At 40.3% G+C, this 22684-nt stretch overlaps 1 protein-coding gene across 4 annotated transcripts in view; it reads right to left on the bottom strand.

The window, feature by feature from the left end:
• The window catches only part of PTER (phosphotriesterase related), a 53293-nt gene that overhangs the window by 5265 nt on the left and 25344 nt on the right, over nucleotides 1-22684 (bottom strand). For 2 of the 4 annotated variants that reach the window (XM_045534069.1, XM_045534068.1), the window contains 3 exons: nucleotides 16642-17115; nucleotides 15065-15330; nucleotides 963-1103 (listed from right to left, as the gene is read on the bottom strand). In XM_045534069.1, the coding sequence (XP_045390025.1) occupies nucleotides 963-1103; nucleotides 15065-15330; nucleotides 16642-17088 (854 nt within the window). In that variant the 5' untranslated portion in view covers nucleotides 17089-17115. Of the gene's footprint in view, nucleotides 1-962; nucleotides 1104-15064; nucleotides 15331-16641; nucleotides 17116-17766; nucleotides 17798-20034; nucleotides 20051-22684 lie in introns of those variants that run through there. The other 2 variants (XM_045534086.1, XM_045534077.1) reach the window with 2 other exon arrangements.

Raw genomic sequence — 22684 nt, 5'->3', positions numbered from 1 at the left:
CCTCCCAGATTTTTTTTCTTTCTTTTCATTTTAAGAGACAGGGTCTCACTTTGTCATCCAGGCTGGAGTGCAGTGGTGTGATCATAGCTCACAGGAATCTCTAACTCCTGGGCTCAAGCGATTCTCCTGCCTCAGCCTTCTGAGTAGCTGAGACTACAGGTGTGTATCACCACGCCAAGCTGATTTTTTTATTTTTGTAGAGACAGGGTCTTGCTATGTTGCCCAGGCTGGTCTCAAACTCCTGGCCTCAAGGGAACCTTCTGCCTCAGCCTCCCAAAGTGCTGGGATTATGGGTGTGAACCACCCGACCCAACCTCATCCCAGATTTTCTAACTTGGTCCATTCAATCTTCATATACCATGTGACCAAGACCAAACCCAAGCCAGGTAACTACCCTTTCCACTCCTCACATTTTCCACTTGATTGCAAAGAATGACTCCGACAATGGTTAGCTTTCATCACACATTGGACAATTTGAGGAGGTTGCATGTTATATGATGTTTGATCTTCAGACGTAATACTTTTAGCATTTAAATTGCAATCACCCCTTCAATGAACTTTTAATAAAGCATTTCAAATATTAATTGTAGAAAGTTATGACTTTAGTGTGGTCAACCTGGGAAAGAAACAGCTTATTTTATTAGGGGCAAAAGAAGGAAAACGTTTTTTGTTCTCTGATTGCCATGGCAGGGGTTGGGTATTATCTGTGTTTCCTGTTAGCTGCCCATCTGCACTGAACTTCTAAGGCTCTGCTAAGCTTTAGCCTACTTAGGATGACTCATTTTCTCCTTGAAATAATGTATAGAGATTTTCTCCCTGAAACAGCACAGATATATTTTTCTCTGCAAGTCTGTGGTTTAGCCTGCTTACTGTTTTCTGAATCTTTGCTAATACTCACCCACATATGACAATCAAAAAGGGCTAGTAAAAGGAAACGCTCTGAGAGATTTCATCATATTTACCTTCTGATTCTTTCGTTATCATTTGGCATGTCGATGTCCGGGTTGAACGAGTAATGAAAGAGTTCGGTACCAAAGAGATCATATTCCAAGTAACAGCCAAGTTGAGCAAATTCCAGTAGCTCCTTCTTATTAACTAGGGTCCTGGAGACAATGAAACAGACATATTGTTATTTTTAAGAGCATATTTCCCCCGCGTACACATTAAAAGTAGTAAGCACGCCATGTGCTAGAACACAGATTGAGTTGGGCAATGGGACTTTTGAGCTGGCTCTTATGATGTGACTATAAAATAGTTCAATTCATTACCAGAAATAAGAGAGCTTACCCATCCAATAGGGTGTTTTCCTTTCTAAAGTACTTGGGGAACTATAGACTTATTTTAATTTTGCTGTCATTTCTCCCAAACAAGCTTGAATTCTTCGGTCTGGCGAATTAGGTGAGTCATACCTACCTGGGTAAAACATGAAGCTTTGCTGTCAGGTAGCAGGGTGATTCTTTTGTGAAGATCAGAAAGTGGTTCTAAAACTGATTTCAAAGCCTATGTGAATATAATTCCAGCTTTTCTGTAAAGGGACAATGCTCACAGAGATATTTATGTTCTGGAGTGCACGTTTTTTAAATGAAATGCATTATTTTACAATACATTTTATGGATGTCTTCTCACTGCAATAGATATCCTATTAAGAATATCATTATTTTGGCCGGACACGGTGGCTCACGCCTGTAATCCTAGCCCTCTGGGAGGCCGAGGCGGGTGGATCGCTCGAGGTCAGGAGTTCGAGACCAGCCTGAGTGAGACCCCGTCTCTACTAAAAATAGAAATAAATTATCTGGACAACTAAAAATATATATAGAAAAAAATTAGCCGGGCATGGTGGCGCATGCCTGTAGTCCCAGCTACTCGGGAGGCTGAGGCAGGAGGATCGCTTGAGCCCAGGAGTTTGAGGTTGCTGTGAGCTAGGCTGATGCCAACGCACTCACTCTAGCCCAGGCAACAGAGTGAGACTCTGTCTCAAAAAAAAAAAAAAAAAAAAAAAGAATATCATTATTTTAGGATGCAAGACTATGTAAATGGATGGGAAAGGAGAGAAAGGTAAGATGAGGACAGGCTAGATACAGGGGAGCACAGTATGAAGCACGAGTAGATTATCTCAAGGAATTCAGATCAAAACAAGTAAAAAGGGAGGTGTTAAGGGAACCCAAAGTACTGTTGTAGAGATTCAATCACATAGCGAACTAACAAAGAATAAAAACATCCTACCAGGAAACAATATGGAAAGAATGTAAAGAGGCTGGGTGCAGTGGCTCATGCCTGTAATCCTAGCACTCTGGGAGGCCGAGGCAGGAGGATTGCTCGAGGTCAGGAGTTCGAGACCAGGCTGAGCAAGAGCGAGACCCCCATCTCTACTAAAAAATAGAAAGAAATGATCTGGACAACTAAAAATGTATAGAAAATATTAGCCGGGCATGGTGGCGCATGCCTGTAGCCCCAGCTACTCGGGAGGCTGAGGCAGGAGGATTGCTTGACCCCAGGAGTTTGAGGTTGCTGTGAGCTAGGCTGACGCTACAGCACTCTAGCCCGGGCAACAGAGCGAGAGTCTTTGTCTCCAAAAAAAAAAGAATGTGAGAGGAAAATACACCCCATTACACATCACATGCAGAGAATTAAGGACCTACAAGAAGCAAATGATTGGGACCCAGAATTGGCCTGATGAACAGCTGAGAACATCAGACGATCATTGTCGTGTTAAGCTTCTCATCCACGCTGATATTCTATTACTTTGGCAACTCCAGGATGCGAGAATTAGAGCACTATTATATGTCTATAAACCTGCTTCTAAGAGGTCAGACATAGTTTCAGAGCCTTTCTTCCAAACCATAAGAAGACCAATTAAGCCTCCTTGTGTCACAGGTGCAGGAGGTTTCCGCCTTCCTGGGAGTTGACTATCGACTTTCATTCTGAGCTATCATATTGTGGCTGGCTCCTTGTCATTCTATTCACCGATTTAGCATAACTTATAGTTCCCGATGTTGTTTTAGGCAGGGAGGCTAAAAAATCTTCCCTTTATACTATAAAATATACATTAGTTCTGTGCTATCTTCTATTAATACGACTCCTTTTCCATCTTCATACCATGGAGACCATCTTTTGCTTCCAAAATTACTAGGCGAAAAGAATATGTGTTTTTCTACAGTAAACATATTCTGTTTTCCCCGGAAGAACCATGCTTAAAAACAAAATATACGCGATCAAAATAACATAAGAGGGAAGAGATAAGTTTGGTATTTTTTTCCTTTTGAGTCAACTCAATTCAGTTTGTTAATTATCCACTATGGGCAAAAGTACTGGGAGGGGGGAAGTCAAGAGGGCAATCAGGTCACCACAGACAGGTTGGATCAGACTCTTATTTCTGCTGCTAATATCTTTTTCCTTCTTTTGGCCTAATGCCTTGAGATTAAGTTTTCTAAATTTTAAGTAATACACTGAAGTATATGCTTAGTGAAAAGTTAATAGTCAAAGTAAAGCCATTGAAAAATCTTCAATTTTGGTTACAATTGAAAATGAAAAGTAGGCTGGGCGCGGTGGCTCACACCTGTAATCCTAGCACTCGGGAGGCCGAGGCAGGAGGATGGCTTGAGGTCAGGAGGTCAACACCAGCCTGAGCAAGAGCAAGACCCTGTCTCTACTAAAAATAGAAAAAATTAGCCAGGTGTGGTGGCCTGTACCTGTAGTCCCAGTTATTCAGGAGGCTGGGGCAGGAGGATCGCTTGAGCCCAGGCGTTGGAGGTTGCAGTGAGCTATGATCATGCCACTGCACTCCAGCCGGGGCGACAGAGTGAGGCTTTGTCTCAAAGAAAAAAGAAAAGAAAAGAAAAAGTAAAGTTACTTGTCATCATCATCTGTTTCTGGCATTGGGCTTTACATTAATTTTCTCATTTAATATTCTCCATAATCCCAACCAGTTCTCAATTTTACAGATGAAGAAACTGGGGCTTGAGAGATTAGATTGTCACGCAAGGTGACGCACTAGAATTCCAATTCATTTCAAAGCTAGAACCTACTCTCTTGACCCTTGCATTATATAGCTTCTCCTACTGCTAAATATTTTTTTACTCAAAGGACATTTTCCAGAATTACGTTGACTGAATGTGCACAGAGTATATTTTAATTTTTAACTTTGAAATCTGATTTCCTCCTCATAGAACCCTCAAACGACATTTGAAAGATGGGGAATTGACCATCAACAGGTAGTGTGGGGGTCAGGAATTAAAAAGCCCAGAACAGTAAGAAAGGACTCGCTTGTGGAGATCTTTAAATGCTAAGTCAGAGGGTAACTGCATAGAGTAAGCAGGATGAGACCTGACAGTTATTTTGGAAAATTTGAATGATGTGGTTGAGGAGAAGAAACTGTACTAATGAGGACAATCACTTACTCTCTTACTATGAGTCTTACATTGCTCTAAGCTCCTTTCAAATATTCAGGGGCACAGAGGCAGCATCCATCACCAGATCAGAACTCTTTCCTGAAGCCAGACTTGCCCATCCCAATGCCTGCTTACTACCTCCACTTGGATGCCTAATAGATGGTTCATGCTTAACATGTCCCCAAATAACCCCTCATTGGCCACCCAAATTGTCTGCTCCAACACGCCTCCCTATCTCAACTGATGGCGTCTCCACTGTAGCTGCTCAGGCCAAAAACCACGTAGTCATCCTTGACTGCTTTCTTCTTCTCATGTTCCATATTTAATCCATCAGAATAGCCTTTTGGCTCGGCCTTCAAAACGTGAACAGAATCCAGACATGCCATCATGTCCTGTGCTACCTTTTTGATCCGAATCACTCTAATGTCTTGCAGGATCCCTGCAGTGGATTGCCAACCATTCTCCCAGCTTCTCCCTTTGCTCTCTTACAGATTATTCTAAATATAGCAACAAAAGTGCTGCCTCCACGCCTGAGTCACACCAGGTCTCTCTGCTCCAAACCCAGCAATGGTTTCCCACGAGGCCCCCCACATGGTCTCTTTCGATGTGGTCTTACCGATGCCTCATCTAAAAGAGGAACGGGGACCTTCGGGAGCCAGTTCTCCAAGTAGCAATGACACCCAAACATTACCTGTGTTACAAATGTTATCTGAAGAATGTCACCATGGGCAGAGATGTCTTTCTAGAGGAAGGCTAGCACTGTGCCATAAGATTCATCCACACATGTAACTTACACAAGGAACTCCTGGGAATCCTTATCTTGTAGAAAAGCATATAGAAAGAAGCGTGACTTTGAGGGAACTGGTTTCTCCGTAAAATGCCCTTAAAAATGTCACAGTCACATGTAGAGGAGATTTCTTCAGAAGTGAAGCAATTAGGCTCCCATTTTAGACATTAGTAAAATGTAGTTTAAAAAGAGGGGCAGACAAATTTGCTGTCATTAAGATACACACACACACACACACACACACACACACACACACACATATGTAGCTATTATTTTTTTAACTGACATTTAGTGATATGATCCCCTCTGGATAACTAAGCACGGGTGTGAAGGCAATTAAGAAATGAATTCATTTCCATCCTCCTTATTGAAGAAGGAAACAGAGTGCAAAATCCATGGGGAGATAATGGTGTCAGTGATCACACCTATTTTTCAAAGGAAAGTCCTGGAAAAAAGCAGAATGCTGTAGTAGATGTTAATGAAGGGCAGGACAGGAGATGCAGGGGGCACCAGGAAATCAGCACCTTACAGTCATCAGGTATTTAACACAGCCCTCGCTCACTTAATCCTTACGAAAAATGCATCAGGAAGGTAGGTCATCCCCATTGTACAGATGAGGAAACTAAGTCCCAGAGAAGGGAAGTAACTCAAGCTTCCAACTTGAGGAGCTGTGAGGACACCCAGACTGCTTTTGTGTTTAGACTAGGCAGCCTCTTCATGGGGAGAGTACCCGCCCACCATGGCACGTCACTCTACAGAGAAACTCGCACCATCATAGTGATATCTAGGAGCAAGCACCCTGCACCATGAATGTCTAACAAGGTGACTTACCCACATGAAACTGACATTCAGTTGGATGGCTTCCAGGGACCACTCCATTCATGCAAGTGACTTTGTTTTTCACTTGGAGAAAGGATTGACCTCAAATGTCAACATGGCGCCATGGGAAAATGGGCTCTGCTTGACGTCCTCCAGATGAGGATGAAACAGAGGTCCTGCCCTCTCTGTCATCAGTGATCTCCTAGCACGTCTTGGAAGAGTAGAGGTGTTCACCTCAGCCTCTTTTCCTCATTCCATATTCTATATCCATGAATAATTCTATTCTTATTCCAATCCTCCCCAGCTTTTAGGATAAGTATTTTTCACTTCTTGCCCTAAACAATAAGGTGATGGCAACTTGCAGAAGAGCTACTGCATTTCACCCTAAAGAAAGTCTCTTCTTCAAGGAGGATGAACTTATTGCCATGTCATTTATGAAATACCCTGGGATTTCCCAGGAAGATGAGATTTTTGTATCAAGTAGTGGTTCACATCATTCATATGGTATCATTTCTTCTGCTGCATACTTTATACTTTTGTTCCTCAACTAATAAATAAATTCTCTGCAAATAAGGAACAGACAAAAAACATATTGCCATCAGCTAAAAAAAAAATGGTGTTTGGAGTGTTTTGGCTATCTTCATTTTCAGAATACACTTATCATTTACCCAGTGTTTTAAGGCTCATACTAAAACGCAAAACAGTGGATTCCGTTTTTCAACCCACTTTATATTCGAGATCTTATCCTTGTGCTGAGGGGTTTAGTTTAATGTCAAAATGTACTCTGAATGGGAGAAGAGAAATCTGCGTGAAGTGATAATTTAGACAAAGGTCTGTGTGCTCCCTAGGTAGAAAGAACTAAGAGAAAAAGATATGATTCATGGATATGGTCAAGATGACAACAATACCTACCATTTGTCTTGGGCTTTACCGTTTGAAATAACTCTCAAATATATTATTTCATTTCATACACTCCAACATACCTTCATGAATTAATTCAATAAACATCTCCTATCACCTATCTTGTGCTACCCTCTGTGTTGGTTGTATAGATATGAATAAGAAATTTAAGCTGCTGCCTCTAGGATCTTAAACTCTGCAGATGAAATGGACATTTAAGCTAACAATTCTTATTAAATGTGTGAAAAAGCTTTTATACTACAAATAAAAAGTATTCTGAAAGAAAATGAGGTGATTCATTTGATTTTTTTGGGTTCTTTTTTTTTTCATTTGATTCACTTTGATTCATTTGAGTTGAATCATAAAGTATGCTGTTTAGATAAATGTTGGTGGGGTTCAGTGTCAGGTAAGGGATGAACAATCCAGAGAAACATCTGATGAGAGGTTACAAAAGAAAAAAGTAAGCTTGTTGTTCCTCAATATAGGGCTGTAGTTTGTCAGAGCTAAAGTGCATGAGGGAATATCCACCCACCCACCCATCCATCCGTTTCATAAGAAATTGTTGATCACCTACTATGAGGCATGTCCCATCCTTCAAGTAGTTATCACGTATTTACTAATGAAAGAGACAGGGAAACAAATAATCGCTGACAGAATTTACCAAGTGTCATAGTAAGGGTGGTAGCTACTAGGAGCTGGGTTGGCAAACAGAAGGCGATACCAAACACTGTTCAACTGGTTCTAGAAAAGCTTCATGGAGATGAAACCCCCTGGTGAATCGCATTTTGAAGAAAGACTGTGGTAAATGGATAGCGGAGTGGTAAGCACGTGTGAGCAGCCGATAAGAACGATCAGCCCAGAGCCCTAAAGATGGGGTCAGTGTGGCTGCACCCCAGGTCCTGTGCGTCTAGTGGGAATGACATGAGGTGAGGTGTGGGGTGGGGGTGGGACGAGAAGACCAAAACTTTGGATTTTGTGCTGAAGGCAAAGGGGACCCGTTGAAGGGTTTTAAGGCAGGGGGCAGGAATATAACCAGATTGGCGTTTGGGAAGATCCATCTGGTGGATTGTGGAGGGCAGGTTTAGAAGCAAGGCTGAGAGACGAAGCCTGAGCTCAGGTAACAGCAAAGAAGGCGGTAAGCGGGGCTGTGTTTGGAGACCTTAGTGAGGCAGACAGAGGAGGCAGGAACTTAGGCTAACAGCAGGGTGAACAGTGCTGTCCTTGGCCAGAACAGGGACAGCAACAGGAAGAGCAAAGAATGGGATACTGTCCCCACAGTGGCAGCAACAGAGGAGGGGATTCACAAGTGTCCTGGGCAATTGATGCAATGTTGGTGCCATTAAATAACAAGCACATGGAAGGAGGAGGTTTTGAAACTCATGATACACTGGTGAAATAATTGGGTCACATATTAATGTCATTGCACAAATAAAGAAACTAAAGCATGGGTTTTTGAAGTGATCAACAACTCAGGTATTCCCACTGCTAGTCTAGCGCTCCTCCCATACTGCTGTGCTGTGACTTCATTCTAAGTCATCAGCTGTTCCCCTCTGCCAATTCCTGGGCCCAGAGGTGGGCACACGTGGGCCACTCCGTGTTGCTCTCAGAGCTAGTTCAAAACCTCCCAGAGCACATTCCCTGCTAAAACTTACAGACTCGAGTGCTTTTTAAAAACTGGTGTACGATTACAATAACAAGGGGGTACTTCCATATACAACTGACTTATTAAAAATGTTGCAGAATTTCAGTGACTGATGATGATAAAAATCGTTTGCCAAAAAAGTAATTTCAGAAAAATCTCTTTGTCCTCCTCCCCTGCTGAGTTTCTCAATTTAAAACCAATGGATATTTGTACAGATAGAGTTATGTGGGATTCTTTATTATTTTATGAAAGTTTTTTTAATAAGGACTTAAAAGAATTACAAAAGCCAACTAGAATTATTCATCTAATAACCTAAAATGAATTTTAAAATACTTATAATGCAATATTTAAAAGAAATTAATATGTCACTATAATCAAATGATTATAATCTAATGTACTATAATCTAATAAATTCAATATTAACATAATTTTAAAACACTATTCATGTGTATTCCTACACTACTCATGGCAGCTCCACCTCAACTATGAGACCTAAAAAATCCTCAGTTGATGAATTTCAATTAATTAAAAATAAATTTAAATGTTCAAAATAAAAACTACATAGGAGTGGCTTAAGTTTTTAATGTGTGGCCTGAACATTGCCTATGATTAAAAATATATAATTTGCTGCTTCGATTAAATATTTACCAAGAATGTTGGTTGGACCCAAACTCAAGCCATCAATTAGAATGGTACATTTGCATTAATATGCTAGTTTATGCCCACATATGGAGGTATTGTAAAGATTCATTGATCTTTTTTTCATAGGATTCTTTTTGCATGAAGGCATGACTTTTATTGAACAGGATTTTTGATTTGTAGAGTGTCTGGGAATGAAAAATAATAGAAAAAATACCACAGATTGCCATTATTTATGTTTTAACAAGCATCTCCCCTGAAAGTATTCGGTTCTCTGACTTCTTGGGAAGCGACAGTGATGTTTAATGACATCATAGGGAGGGATGACGTCACCCTTTCAATATTGTGACTTAAGTGTAGGCTTAAGCAAAAGGAACAGATGGCTGCAAGAGAGAAAAACCCTTGTTTAAATTAGACTAAAACCAGAAGTTGGCTGTGAATTACAAAGTGTAATTAAAACTTTATTTTAAAATGCATTTCACAGTTTATACATCCTGGGAAGAGCTTTTTACCATATGAACTTTGCAGTTGCCACACAGCACAAAAGAGGTTGTGTGTTTCGTGTAAGGTGATACACGGTTCAAGGAACGATGGTATTCAGGAGAGTGAAGATAAATCTCATAGACATGGCAATCCTATTTGTTAAACTGTCACATTTCATGGAAATGGTGTCAGAGTCATGAGAAATTGCTTTAGAAAAAAATTACTAGTGGAAGGTTTTGGGTGGGTGGAATTGTATCGTGTAGAATACATGACCCATGCCTTCTCTTGCCCTGATGCTAGGCAGATTGCCCAAAGTCTCTGTTAAAAAGTACAATTGGGGATACTCAAGAATTATTATAACTTTATTGCATTTTATTCAGCACTATTTCTGTATATAAAGAATTTTAGTGCATTTCAGCTTGTCAAAAGTTTGCCTGGACTCCCTCTCTCTCTCTCTCCCCACTTCTTTCTTTCCTTCCTTCCTTCCCTCCCTCCCTCCTTCATTCCTTCCCTCTTTCTCTCTCTCTTCCTCCATCCTTCTTTCTTTCTTTCTTTCTCTTTTTCTTTCTTCTTTCTCTCTCCTTCCTTCCTTCCTTCCTTCCTTCCTTCCTTCCTTCCTTCCTTCCTTCCTTCCTTCTTCTCTCTCTCTTTCTTCTTTCTTTTTCTTTTTAAAAAGAGGTCCCGTATATTGAGAGGAAATCCACAGCAAGCATTAACGGGGGGAGGGATCTGCAAAACACTTTGGGGTTTAAAATATATTTTCTTAACCCCTTTTGATATACGAGTAAACAAACCTGGAGGCCTGAGTAACTTGCTGAAGGTCACACATAAGTCCATGCTGGTGTCAGAGCCCAGAACCAGGCAAGCTGGCCCCAGGATCGCCTGTTTCTCCATTGTCCCCCATGGACATAAAACCTACATAGCATTAATGAAAGAATAGCTGCTCCCACTGTCATCAATCAATTACAACATAAATGTATTCAGGGGTTTTGTTTCTATGTCAGTGAGTACTCTTTACAAAACAACGTAGATTAGCATGTAAAATTTACTCACAGTTGTACCCAAGTATATATATGAGTGGCCATGATGATGTGTTAAGAGCATTTAGCTTTTCTTATAATTTTCCATCTCCTGTCGTAGTGAAAACAGAGGAAATGTCCATGGATATTAGTAACTGGAAAAAGGGAAGTGGTGTTAGCAAATATTTTCCATCAAAAATTCTCACCTGCTTATCAGGCCTGTCCTTTGTTGTCCGAACTAATTTTTAAAATTTCTTACTCTGTGTTTGGATCTGAACCAAAAGGACTAAAATAAGTTGATTTCACTAGCCATTATTTACACACTGCATATGCTATTACTGCACACTCATTCTTCTCAATGCATTCTATGCATTATGTATCTAATGCATGCTTATACACAATCCTGACAATAAACCTTTGAGCAATACAGCATCACATTCACAGGATTCTAGATGTTGTAAATAATTCCATGTGCATAACATTCCATTTTTTCTTTTAAAAAATGCTGTTGCACTGTTTAACTATATAAAGATGTTTTGCCCAATTCCAGTCTGCCAAACTTTTGCTTGGAGTTTTTTTTTTTTTTTTTGAAAGACTTCACATTAATTCACTAGTATTCTTAGGGATTAAATGTGTACAGTTCCAAGGATACCGCATAATTATTTTTTGTGGCTTTTCAAAGGAAACCGTAAGGTTAAAAGTCACCATAATTATAATTGAATAATCATTTTGAAGGCAGAGAGAGGGTCGTTCTCCAGGCTGTAGCCGTGTGTCTGGTATATGATAATTAGGCTCTCAAATATTTGTGGAATGAATGAATGAAGTGATATTACAGTCTCTTACTTCATCTAATTAAGAGCATAAAAAATTATATATTTCCAAGAGTTGGGCCACTTTGGCATGAAAGATCAGAGCAAAGGGAATAAAATGTGCTGTTGGCCCATCCCTTAAGTTTTTCCCTCTTGTCTTGCAGAAACCCTTGGGTCAAATTCCTCTACCTTCCATGGCTAAAAATTTTCAAAGAGAGTGATCTGCCATATTCCTACACTTCATTATCATTGTGCTCTTAATTAAACTCTAGGCCCTGGGTTTTCATGAAAGCCCTTTGGCTTGTTGAATAGATACCAAGCAGAAAAAAAGATTCAGGCACAGCACCTGTCTGTCACCATCCACGGGGCTCGACAATTTAATCAGTAAATAGTTAGTACCCAAATACCTGCCAGCCAGGTTGCCTTGCCCAGCTTTCATTGGTGATGAAAGAATTTTGTTGTCCTAAAAATACCCACAGCTACTCCAATAGTACACTAAGGATAAAACCTCCTTGAAGATGAATAGCAAAACAGGTATCTGTCGGGTGTTTTCTTCAATCACATAGAGCCTGTATTAGACCAGGGGGCGAACATGCCACCTAGAAATGTGGGTAGAGTTTTAACAGGTAGTAAAATTACAATAAATGTCTGAAAGGCAGAAAACCTTTGTGGATTAAAAGAGCAAGCAGGAACACTTAAGTGCTGGTGCTATTTTCCCGTAAATGTTGACTTTGGGTGGCTTTCACTGTCAAGGGCAGCCCCCTACAATGTTCCCTGGGGTTAAATCCACACCAGCCAACAGGCCCCGTGTTTCTTAAAGGGAACAGATGGTTAGGGGAGGGCCTAGACACGGAAGCAGATTTATCTTGTCAAGCTGTTATCTCCAGGTAAATGACCTTAAGTGGGTCACAAATAGTCACATGACAACCATGTGGTTCAGAGGCCTCCCAAGGTGATGGCTATTCATTAACTCTTCCCTCTCAGGGTCCCAACTGCCCCATGTGCAAAGCCATGTAGCAACTTATTATTGTAGTGTGTGTGTTGTGCCCACGCGAATGCAGGAATCCTAATGAAGATTTTATTAATATATACCCTCAAAAATATCAAACTGCTTCTAGGTGCTTGGGAAACATACTGGAATATTTTATTATTGTATTCTAGAATGATAGAAATACCAGTTTGAAGGCAGAAAATGAGCTGATTTTATGGGCCACTGAAGCTGAGGCTCAGTCCTGTTTGGAGAGCCCCAGCGTTCTAGAAGGAGCTGTGACACCCTTAACTTGTTACCTCGCAGCCACAGCAGCCTGTGGCTTCCGCACCGTCTCCCTTATCTCTGAAAAGGCATGGTGGGAGAAATGAAATGATTTTCTGTTTTGTTTTGGGTTTTGTTTTTTTGTGTTTTTTTTTTGGAGGCCTTGTTTTGGGTTTGGGGATGCTCTTTTTTGTGTGTGTGTCCTCTGTGCATTTTGTTGCATGAAATACATGCCCTTTTATGATTTGTCCCCATTACAGAAAGCTGAAGTCCTTGCCCTTTCAGTGCGGATCGGATGGTGCACACAGCCCAGCAGACCTCAGAGCGTCTGTGAAAGGCTGACCTAGTCAAACCTCAGCCCGCCAACTGTCTTGCTGTGAACAGTCACTTCAGAGAGCTAACGTTGCCTGCATCTGCCTCCCTGAATTATTTTTTTTTCTGTGATTTTATTCAGTTGTGTTTTTTGAAATGCACCACTTTTTCTAAAGCCATTTTCCCTAGTTGCCTCCTACCCTAGTGAAATGCTCTTCCTTCCATATATTTCTTTTTCAGGCACGGGAGCCCTGCCCTGAAAAATCTGTAACATAGGTACAGAATGGGTGGCTGTTGTAGCAATGGTCTCAGTGTTCTAGGCTGCTCTGAGCTTGTCTGATGTCAGGCCAACCTTTCCATTCAATTCCGAGCCATTCTAGAGGGAAACATTGAAATTGCAGCCAAATGGAAATCATGTAATGTTCTTCATTGTGTAAGAGAAAAGATACATATGTGTGTTTACATATATAAGTGCACACATATGTGTGTATATAGGCATAGTGTATACATATATGCATTTCACCAGTAAATAAATAAAACATTTGCAGTTTATATATTGTTTGATTTTATGAGCAAGGAAACACTATGGTGGTAGGACTTAGGGTTTACTTTACATTTTCCAATGAAAGCTTGTTTTCTCTTTACACCAGGCATAATTTTCTAACTTATATACATGTCTCACCATACATAGATAGGGACAGAAAGACTCTTCTTTCCTTAAGAACCATCTTGAGCCAGTTTCCAGCAGTATGGCAGACTAAATGTTCACAGAAAACCTTTCCAGCAGAGTGCATGTGAAATACTGAATAAAACTGAAGAGGAAAAAAAAATCCATATTTTTAAATGTTTGATTGAGCTGGTGGGAAAGTAAGACTTGCTCAGGGGGCAGAAACAAGAGAGCTGAGAAAATGAGGAATAAGGGGAGACCCGGAGCTAACATTTGCCTGGAAGATTTTAATGGGCCAAGTGAAACAGAGTTTGGGCCTGAACGGGGTGGGAGATCAAAGTGGAGACATACAAGAGGAGTAGTCCCCTCACCCAAAGACAATACCCTTGTGGATGAACTAGGTAAAAACTTGGCCCACAGAGAGTTTTTGGAGATGACAGACAGTCTCTAACTTATTTATGATGATTCGACTTAATGACTTTTTGATGTTACAATGATGTGAAAGTGAAGGGAAGAAACAGAGAGGAGAAGGCTAAGTGAAGACAGAGGCAGAAATTGTAGCTACAGACCCACAAGCCAACAAATGCCTGAATCTACCAGAAAACCAAAGAAACATTCCGTTTCTACCCTACAGCCTTTGGAGGAAAAAGGATTCTGCCCTGCAGCCTTTGCAGGAAGCAAGGCCCTGCCAATGCCTTGATTTCAAACTTCTGGCCTCCAGAACTGGGATAGAATAAATTTCTCTTGTCTTAGGTTGCCCAGTTTGTTATAATTTGTTACAGCCGCTATAGGACACGAATACATAATACCACCAAACAAATACTATACTTATTGCTATGATTTTTTTATAATGGCATTTTCCAAAATTCAGATGATTCAAGCCACAACGGCTGACACAAATGTGAACACTTATATTTGTGGTTTTCTTCTCAGGGTGAAATAAGTGACTTTCCCTCCCTTTATATTTGCAGATAAATTTATCACTGCAACTACTGGCAAATATTGAGCACGCGGAATGGCAGCTACTGTGATATCACAACATGAGACGAAGAAGTCAAGTAGACAGTAACACCTATTATAAAAGGTCATGAAGGATAAAGCAAATTAAAGGAAATGACTTATGCAGGTGACCTGGGATGTCACCTGACACAGAGTAGGGACACAAAAAATGGCAGCATTGAGTTTCATTAATGTCAGCTGTAAAACTTGATAAATACTGTCTTCCATGAAGTTAGTGATTTTCTCTAGGCCATTAGTATGGCTTTGATCTGATTACTGCTGATTTTTTATTTGATCATCCATCAATCAGATGGTGGTTTGCACCAATCTGTAAGGCAGCCTGCTTACCTATCAAGGTGTGACATAACTGTTTTGGAGATGTCTGCACCTGCTTCTTGCAAGACTCGGATAATCTGAAACGGTGCACTTGGGTTCCGTCCAGGATGGATAATAACAGGGCAACCAAGCTGGGTCTGGGCATGAGCTGTTGCCTGAAGAACCTTTCTTTCACTCTCAGTCAAAGGCCAGGAGCAACCGATTTCTCCAATAACACCACACTTGATATCGGTTCCATCAGCTCCATGGAGAACTTCACGAACAAGGATATCAGTAAGCTAAGGAAGAGTGAGAATAAACACACTTTACAGGTCGTGAAATTATCCAAATAGATCTACCACAGTATGTGAATGAATGTATTTATGTAGTCATTCATTCTTTTGAAAATGTATTCAACATTCACTCTATTAAGCTGGCCAATGAGAAAGACATTTTGCTGGCTAAATCACAAATTCAACAAATTATTCTAAATTTAAGAGTCAATAATACCTTACTGTGATTATTTAACAAGAAATTTACAGCTTTGGGGAGCCAGAGGGGGGAAAAAGTAGCTTGAGGGTACAGTGAGATTGAGAAAAAAAATCTGTAATTTAACCTGAGGAGCAGCATCTAGAATGTAGAAAGACTGTCACTCAATCTGTCAATTGCATTAAGTGATTCTTCAATTCTCTCTTATTTGTTCAGTCCTTTGCCCTCCACATCACAGAAATATACAGTGCACAATACTACTGTGACGCTTTGGGGTTCAAGTGCATATTTGCTGGTAAGAGTGGTTGGCAGAATGTATGATCCCTGTCATCTGCATAGTCTTCAAATAAGATAAATATATTAAAATATAAAGACCCGATAGGAAAATGATGTAGGTAGAATTTTGAAATACAAAGTGTTTTAAGGAGTAATTGATCCTTTACAAAGATTGCAACTGACATTCTATGCATATCAAACAGGCAATGGAAGATACATCAGAATAAATACATATATGCATCAACACATATAAACAGATACACCTAGTTAGAAAGAGGGCACATACATGTACAAAAAGGCTTTGCAGCTTATTCCTTCTTTTTGTCCCTAAATGATTTACTTCCTTCTGCCCATTCTTAAGATCATATCATGTCAGAATCAGGAGAGTGAATTTTCTTCTACCTTTCCTGTTTTGTAAAAGGAGAAGGAAACGTATTCACAAATATGCCAAGTCTCTGCCTGCCAAGTTTTGCCCTGCAGTGAATCTTTATTGAGGGTTATTATAAAATCCAGGAGAAAAAAAATCAAGGTTGCATAACTGAAGCTTCTAATGGAAAAATGAGGTTTACAAACAGACTGTGGCACTGCTGCTGGGCACAGATACAATACACAGAAATCTAAGTATTAAAATGTTTTTTTTTCAATGACTAGTACATTAAGATCTCCTTCCTTGACATTTTTTCTTTATAAAATAAAATGTTCCTGAGTCCCAATTGGCAGATGTCTTTGCTAGCTAGTAAATTCCTTTAGGATGGCCCAGCTACCTCTGAGCCAATGGCATTTATAAGATTATGACTATTCTGAATTTATAAACAGATATTGTTAAAGAACTTAGGGCTTTCTACCTGCTCCACTGACATGGCTCTGGTCTCGGAAGAGTGAGTTGCATCCACGTAAAACCCAGCTCCGGATATAATGTGGACACCGGTCTCTTCTGCAAGCCACTTCAACGTCCGCACATCTCGGCTAATTCCGGTGGTCGTGTTCTCCACCAAAGCCCCTCCGCCCTGAGCTTTAAAATACAACAATTCTTCCTTTACGGCTTCTATTTCCTCATTCAAATGAAGGTTCTCTTTATGGCAATAAGGGTTTTTCTGAATCCAAAATAAATTTTTCATCACGATAGGTTCCTTGGAGATAGCTTCGTGGCTGGGAGGAGGTGGATAGTAAGAGCAGTCAAAGGTCATGGTCAAGTGCTCATGGGTCAGGGTGCGGCCCAGTTTGCTGGGTTCCACCAGGCCCAAAACAGTTTGGACTTTCCCACTTAAGGAAGACATTGCTGATGGTACCATCAGGGGATGCTCTAGAAAGAGGGTTTTCTGGAAAAAAGAGAAAAACATAATCAGAAAATTAAACACACATATAAATTCCATGCATAAGGAGTAAGAGGCTGTGAATATATATATACCCATGTAAGAAAGAGAATCACTGAAACTAAAGATACAATGCCATTTATCATCCTGCCAAAGTCAGAGTCTGTCCCCACTAGACCTAAGGGACATGCATGGTTTTATATGACCCTCACCACTTCCACTGGTCTTCCTCTGCCTGACTTAGACCCAACTACAACTGCTGGAAATATTTCTCATTTTTCAGGTCACACTTTTCTTTCACTTAATTTTTCTCTCTTAGTCATAGCTCTGCTTTCTTGGATAATTCAACAAGGATCTTCGTTTAAAAAATAAAAACTCTTCATGATCAATAACTTACATCAAAACCAACCACGTATCAGTACTGTGTCATGAGTCACTTTTTAGCTGACTTAAACATAAGGAGGCAACTGATCATGCCACTGTTCATTTGCTAGCTAAGTGAACAGAATTCTTTCGAAGGTCTACTATGTGCCAGAAATTAGAGCTATAAAGAAGCAAAAGACAAGATGTCTGATTTCACAAAATGTGCCCCAACCAATGACAACAACTGAGGGAGCACACTTAGGTTTAATAATGAAAAAACTGAAACAAACCCACCTCTCTCCACTTGAGATGTTTGGCTGTCAAAGGGCACAGTCAGAAACACCAAAACTACTGAAAAGCAAAAATTCTTAGTCATAATGAAAGCAGCTGTGATCTATTGCGACCAAAATCTGCTATTTCTAAAAAGAGCAAACTGTCCTTGTTTTACTTTCATTTGTAACACAAATTAAGTATTCACCAATTTCTATCAGTGACAACAAGAACTCTAATTCCAGCACTTTCATTTACCGGTACACTACCTAAATAAAAGGATGTGACTTATAAAGAAAAGGCACTGCTGAAAGTGGTGAAGACCAACACCTCCAAGGCCAAGAGCAAAACCACTGGCAGAACCAGTTCCACTGAGAGCACCAACTGGACATGTTCAGAGGATGGTGGGAAAAATCAACTAGAAAACCAACTCGAAGCCTTCAAATTATTTCTTCAAAAGACATTCTGAAATCACTATTTCCCCCCCATATCCCTTTGAAGGTCTTCTCTGATTTTCTGAGCATCAGTTTTCTCATCTATAAATTAGAATAACAAAGCACATTTCATAGGTTGTCATAAGAATAAAGTTAAATTAGAAACCACAGGTAAAAATACCTGAAGAAATGTTTGGCACAGAGCCGCTGTTCAACAAATAGGAGCTTTGTTATGCTAATTCTAGGAACTATTATGTATTTCCTAGGTTATTTCTTTGCGGAAGGAGTGGTTGATTAGAGGGGAGATGATTTTGGGGGAACAATGGGGAAATTTACAATGGGTATAGTACGTACACAAGACAAGGTGAAAACAATGTCAGAGGTCAGAGGGTTACAGAATTATAGGCTGATTTGCAACCAGCTACTGCAATTATCTTGAACTCAGGTGTTCGAGATATATTGGCTCGCAAGGCATAAATGATTTATTTAGACTGTTTGACAGAGAACATGTGGCTAACGTGGCCATTGATTTTTGTTTGATGAGGTTCTTCTGCAAGCCAAGCTTCCAACAGCTAGGCAATTCACAAGGTGGCTATAATAAAAGCAGGTTGTATCTGTTCAGAGAATTACTCTACAGCTGCCAGTCACTGTACAGGGCAGTATTTTTCACTCATGATGTCTAGGAACTCACTGTTCAGCGTCTTATCACTTGTTACTGAGAGCAAGGAATATGTATAGCTCATTCCTTCAGTTGATGAAATCACAGTACCATTAATGATAGATTCAATCTTCCATATGGGTTAATTTTTTTTCTTTTCTTTCTTTCTTTGTTTTTTTTTTGGTTCTAAAAGACCTTTACTGGATGTTCCTTCCAAAGTGGGGGATTCACGCCCACGAACTGTGGTCAGGTCCCTGACACCTCAGTTTAAGGGACCCTGGGAAGGACATTGACTGCCCACACCCAGCACAGCAGGTGCGGTGGAGGGTGGGGGAGGCTCTAGCGCAGTCACGTCTCCAGGGGGCGCAGTTGAGCAGCTTCTCAATGGGGTCCACGTGGGGCAGCAGCACGAGGTGGTGGGAGGCTCAGGGCGCCCAGGGCAGCGTCCTCGGTGTACTCGGGCTGCAGGAGTCCCAGGTAAGCCCCTTACTTGTTGCTGATGATCTTGCTGCAGGTGAAGCGCCATTAATAACAGGTTCAATCTTCCATATGGGTTAATTTTCTGGTTTTTTTCCTTCTGGCTGCTGGTCTTATAGGTGTGTTGCAGAGAGTCACAGAGGGGTAGAAAGTGAGACAAATTGATAAAACGCTATCACTTTTACTAGCAAAGTACCAAACTGCATATTTAATGGATGTATATTTGAAAGAGCAATGTTGGTACGTTTCAAGCTCACAAGCTGTGAGTCTTTGTGGAAAAAAAAAAATCACTTAAGAAATGTCATCCCTTCTGGGAAATTCCTCTAATGCTCTCAGGCAGAACTAGTTGGCGTGTCCAATGATCACACAAAATGTAACCCACACTCAAAGGATAAGGAACGATTAAAGAACAAACCGGAGCCAACACCGCTCTAAGCTGGAATATGTCTTTCAATGGGGTGAAGTGTGTATCTAGAATTTACGGTTTTTCTGTGCAGCCAGGGAGCCCTTTTCAGCCTGAAAGCTGCTTGCTTTTCAACATTCATGCAAGGGGCTATTCCCTGGCTTCCACCATAGAGATGAGAGTTCACAGACCAAGAAAGGGGAGTAATGAACAATGAAAGCAGATGTACACAACTATGGAGACAAGCGTGACTACCAGCAAAAAAGCAGGCTTCTGGTATTTTCCAGAGCATGCATGAAAAGCTTCAGCATTGCACGTACCTGCACAGAAGCTAGTGGAAAAGGGATTAGCTAGAGCTATAAACATGTTGGTCAAAAGCTTTGCTGTACTTCAGATGTGAAGTTTGAGCAATCCGAGGGTACTCTGCAACTACTATCACAGCCTGGCCAGAGAAAACACCTCTTCTAATTCTGATGGGTCTGGAATCAAAAAGAACATGGGATTTTTAAAGACAAAAAAAAAAAAAAAATAGGGGTAAGAAAAGAGACTTAGAAAACAGCCCTACAGAACAGCTGGAAGACAGGGACACTACGTAGGATTTGTCTATTTTTAAAATATATGGTGCATGGAGCTTCTTCTCTAAATAGACTAAAATCTGTAAATACAGAATACAATTGTTTTTGTACTATAGACTGATGATTATTGCTACTATTTTTATGTCTTCTTACTGTAGCTTTTGCCAAATGAATATTTAGATATCAATTCCTATGCTATCTTAATAAAATTGAATACTATGCTATGAAATAAAATATATGCATAAAGTAACTTTGATCAAATATTTAGAAAATTTGCCTAATTGTGAAAGATTTGGTGTGGAGGAGTGTGGTTTGGGGGCAATTTTAGTTTTATCTCACTGAGCTGTTCCCACAGCTATTTCACCCTGGCCTGCCTGCTTAAGATAATTCTGTCTGCTTCAGTTGAATACACGTTTCAGTTGCATTTCACATTTCAGAGAGTAGGATTTCCAGAACTCTTACTCTTTTACCTGTGAATGAGGGGAATTTGTGTTAAATGCAGTACATTATCCTTATTTCACAGACATATGCTCTTCTCTTGCCCTTGCCTCTGCTGTACTTGGCTGTAGACCTGGTTGAAGGTACTAGTCTGACGATTTTAAATGCAATGGTCAAATCGGCACATTGATTTTCGGTGAATCGATTTTTAGTTCACTTCCCCAACTTCTCTCACGACGATGAAAGGTCTAAGCCCTGTCATAAATCCCTTGTTCTATTTCATTCATAGCTGTTTGGTTTCCCTGAACCAAACCCTAACTAATAAAAAAAAAAAAAAAAAAAAAAAAAAGGAAGGTATTTCAGGGTTTTATGGAGAAGATAGCAAGTAAATAGCCTGACAGCCGGGTAGAGATTCGATGGAAGGAAGGTCAAGTGTGCTTGCAAGGAGACCAGTGAGGCATTGCTATTATCCAGAAGAAAATCAGGTGATGGCCTGGTCTGAGAGGACACAGTGGAGATGGCTTAAGCAGTTAAGAGATAGAGCAGATGGAACTTTCTAACTGCACTTGGACTTGCTGGTACTCTAAAAGCATCCTCCAAATAAACGGGTGTCTAAGAAAAAAAAGAAAAGTATTGTCTGATCCAAATACATCAGCACTTCTATTTTTTCATGTGTAACATCACACAGTGCGGCTGCACTCTATAAACATCTCACTTAACGCTGACATTTGATTTGTGACAAAAATATTTTTTAAGCTGCATAATGTTTTTTTAAAGTTTGCTTGAATACTTCCATCGCGAGTGCAAGTTCAAAGCTGTGACACGTCATCTTTCAAGCAGCCGGGTCTGCTTGCTGAACAACGGTGACACCAGGAGTCGCTCCTTGCACGGAGTCACTGCATTTCCAGTTTCTCTGGTATTTATGGGGAAATGGTTCTCCTGCATGTAGATTTATAACTTTTAATATTAAACACTGTCAAAAAATCAATAACGATGTCTGAAGAGAGAGAAATCCGACCACTTGAGTATACAGAGTAATAATGGGACCCAGCAAAGTTCTTCAAACTGTGACATAAATAAAACAAAACTGCTCAGAGATACAAATGAGCAGCTTCGATTCGGAGGAAAATGAAAATGGTGGGTTTCATTCCCACGCTTTTTTTCATTCATTCGATTTCACTGAGAAAGTTATTCTTGAATTTGTTATCTGTTTAATCAACCAATTGAAAACACATTCTTGTTAAAAAAAGAAAAAGAAAAAGAGGGAAGGAGGTAGGCAAAGGTGGAGGAGAGGAAGGGAAGGGAGGAAGAAGACAGTATTTCTGCTATTTCTACTCAGCTCAAAATACAACAGTACTCACTCCTTACTATAGGAACACACTAGAGTTGGGACAAGGGCGATATTGTCAAGGCGATGTATGAATAACTGACCTTTACATTTTACTTAATTTGAAAAACTGCGATCTCATCTCTGCCCTTTTCATTCTCAGAAGAAGGTTGCCCACTCAATGCCTCGAGAATGTTTGATGTAAAATTTTTTTATTTCGCTGCTAACATATAATCCTGAGAGTGAAACATATACCAAGTTGCTGGAATCCAACCGTTGGAACTTCCTTTTCTTCGTACAGAGCTCTCCACTTGGAAGTCAGTTTTCAGCTTTTGTTAGAGGGGATTTTCTGTTCCATAGATCCCTAGCAATAGGTTGCTCCCAGAAATAGCAAGCCTTTGAGCAAATTTTACAACTGGTCCTTATTAACTGTATTTGGTCGCTAAAGAACTTAGAATTTGTTACTTTTCATTCTTGGCAAACCACGAGTTAAAGTTTTACACACGTAAAACATCTATATTCTTATAATTTCATCTGGAAGGCTATTCTTGAGGTGGCGTGGTCTAGTTGGAAGAACAGGGGGTTCAGAGTCAAGAATCTCTGGCTGTTCCGCTAAATAGTTGTGTGACT

This window comes from Lemur catta, chromosome 1, assembly GCF_020740605.2.
Source record: "Lemur catta isolate mLemCat1 chromosome 1, mLemCat1.pri, whole genome shotgun sequence".
Classification (NCBI taxonomy): Eukaryota; Metazoa; Chordata; class Mammalia; order Primates; family Lemuridae; genus Lemur; species Lemur catta.
The sequence above is the reverse complement of the archived record's forward strand: the minus strand, read 5'-3'. Positions and strand labels throughout refer to the sequence as shown.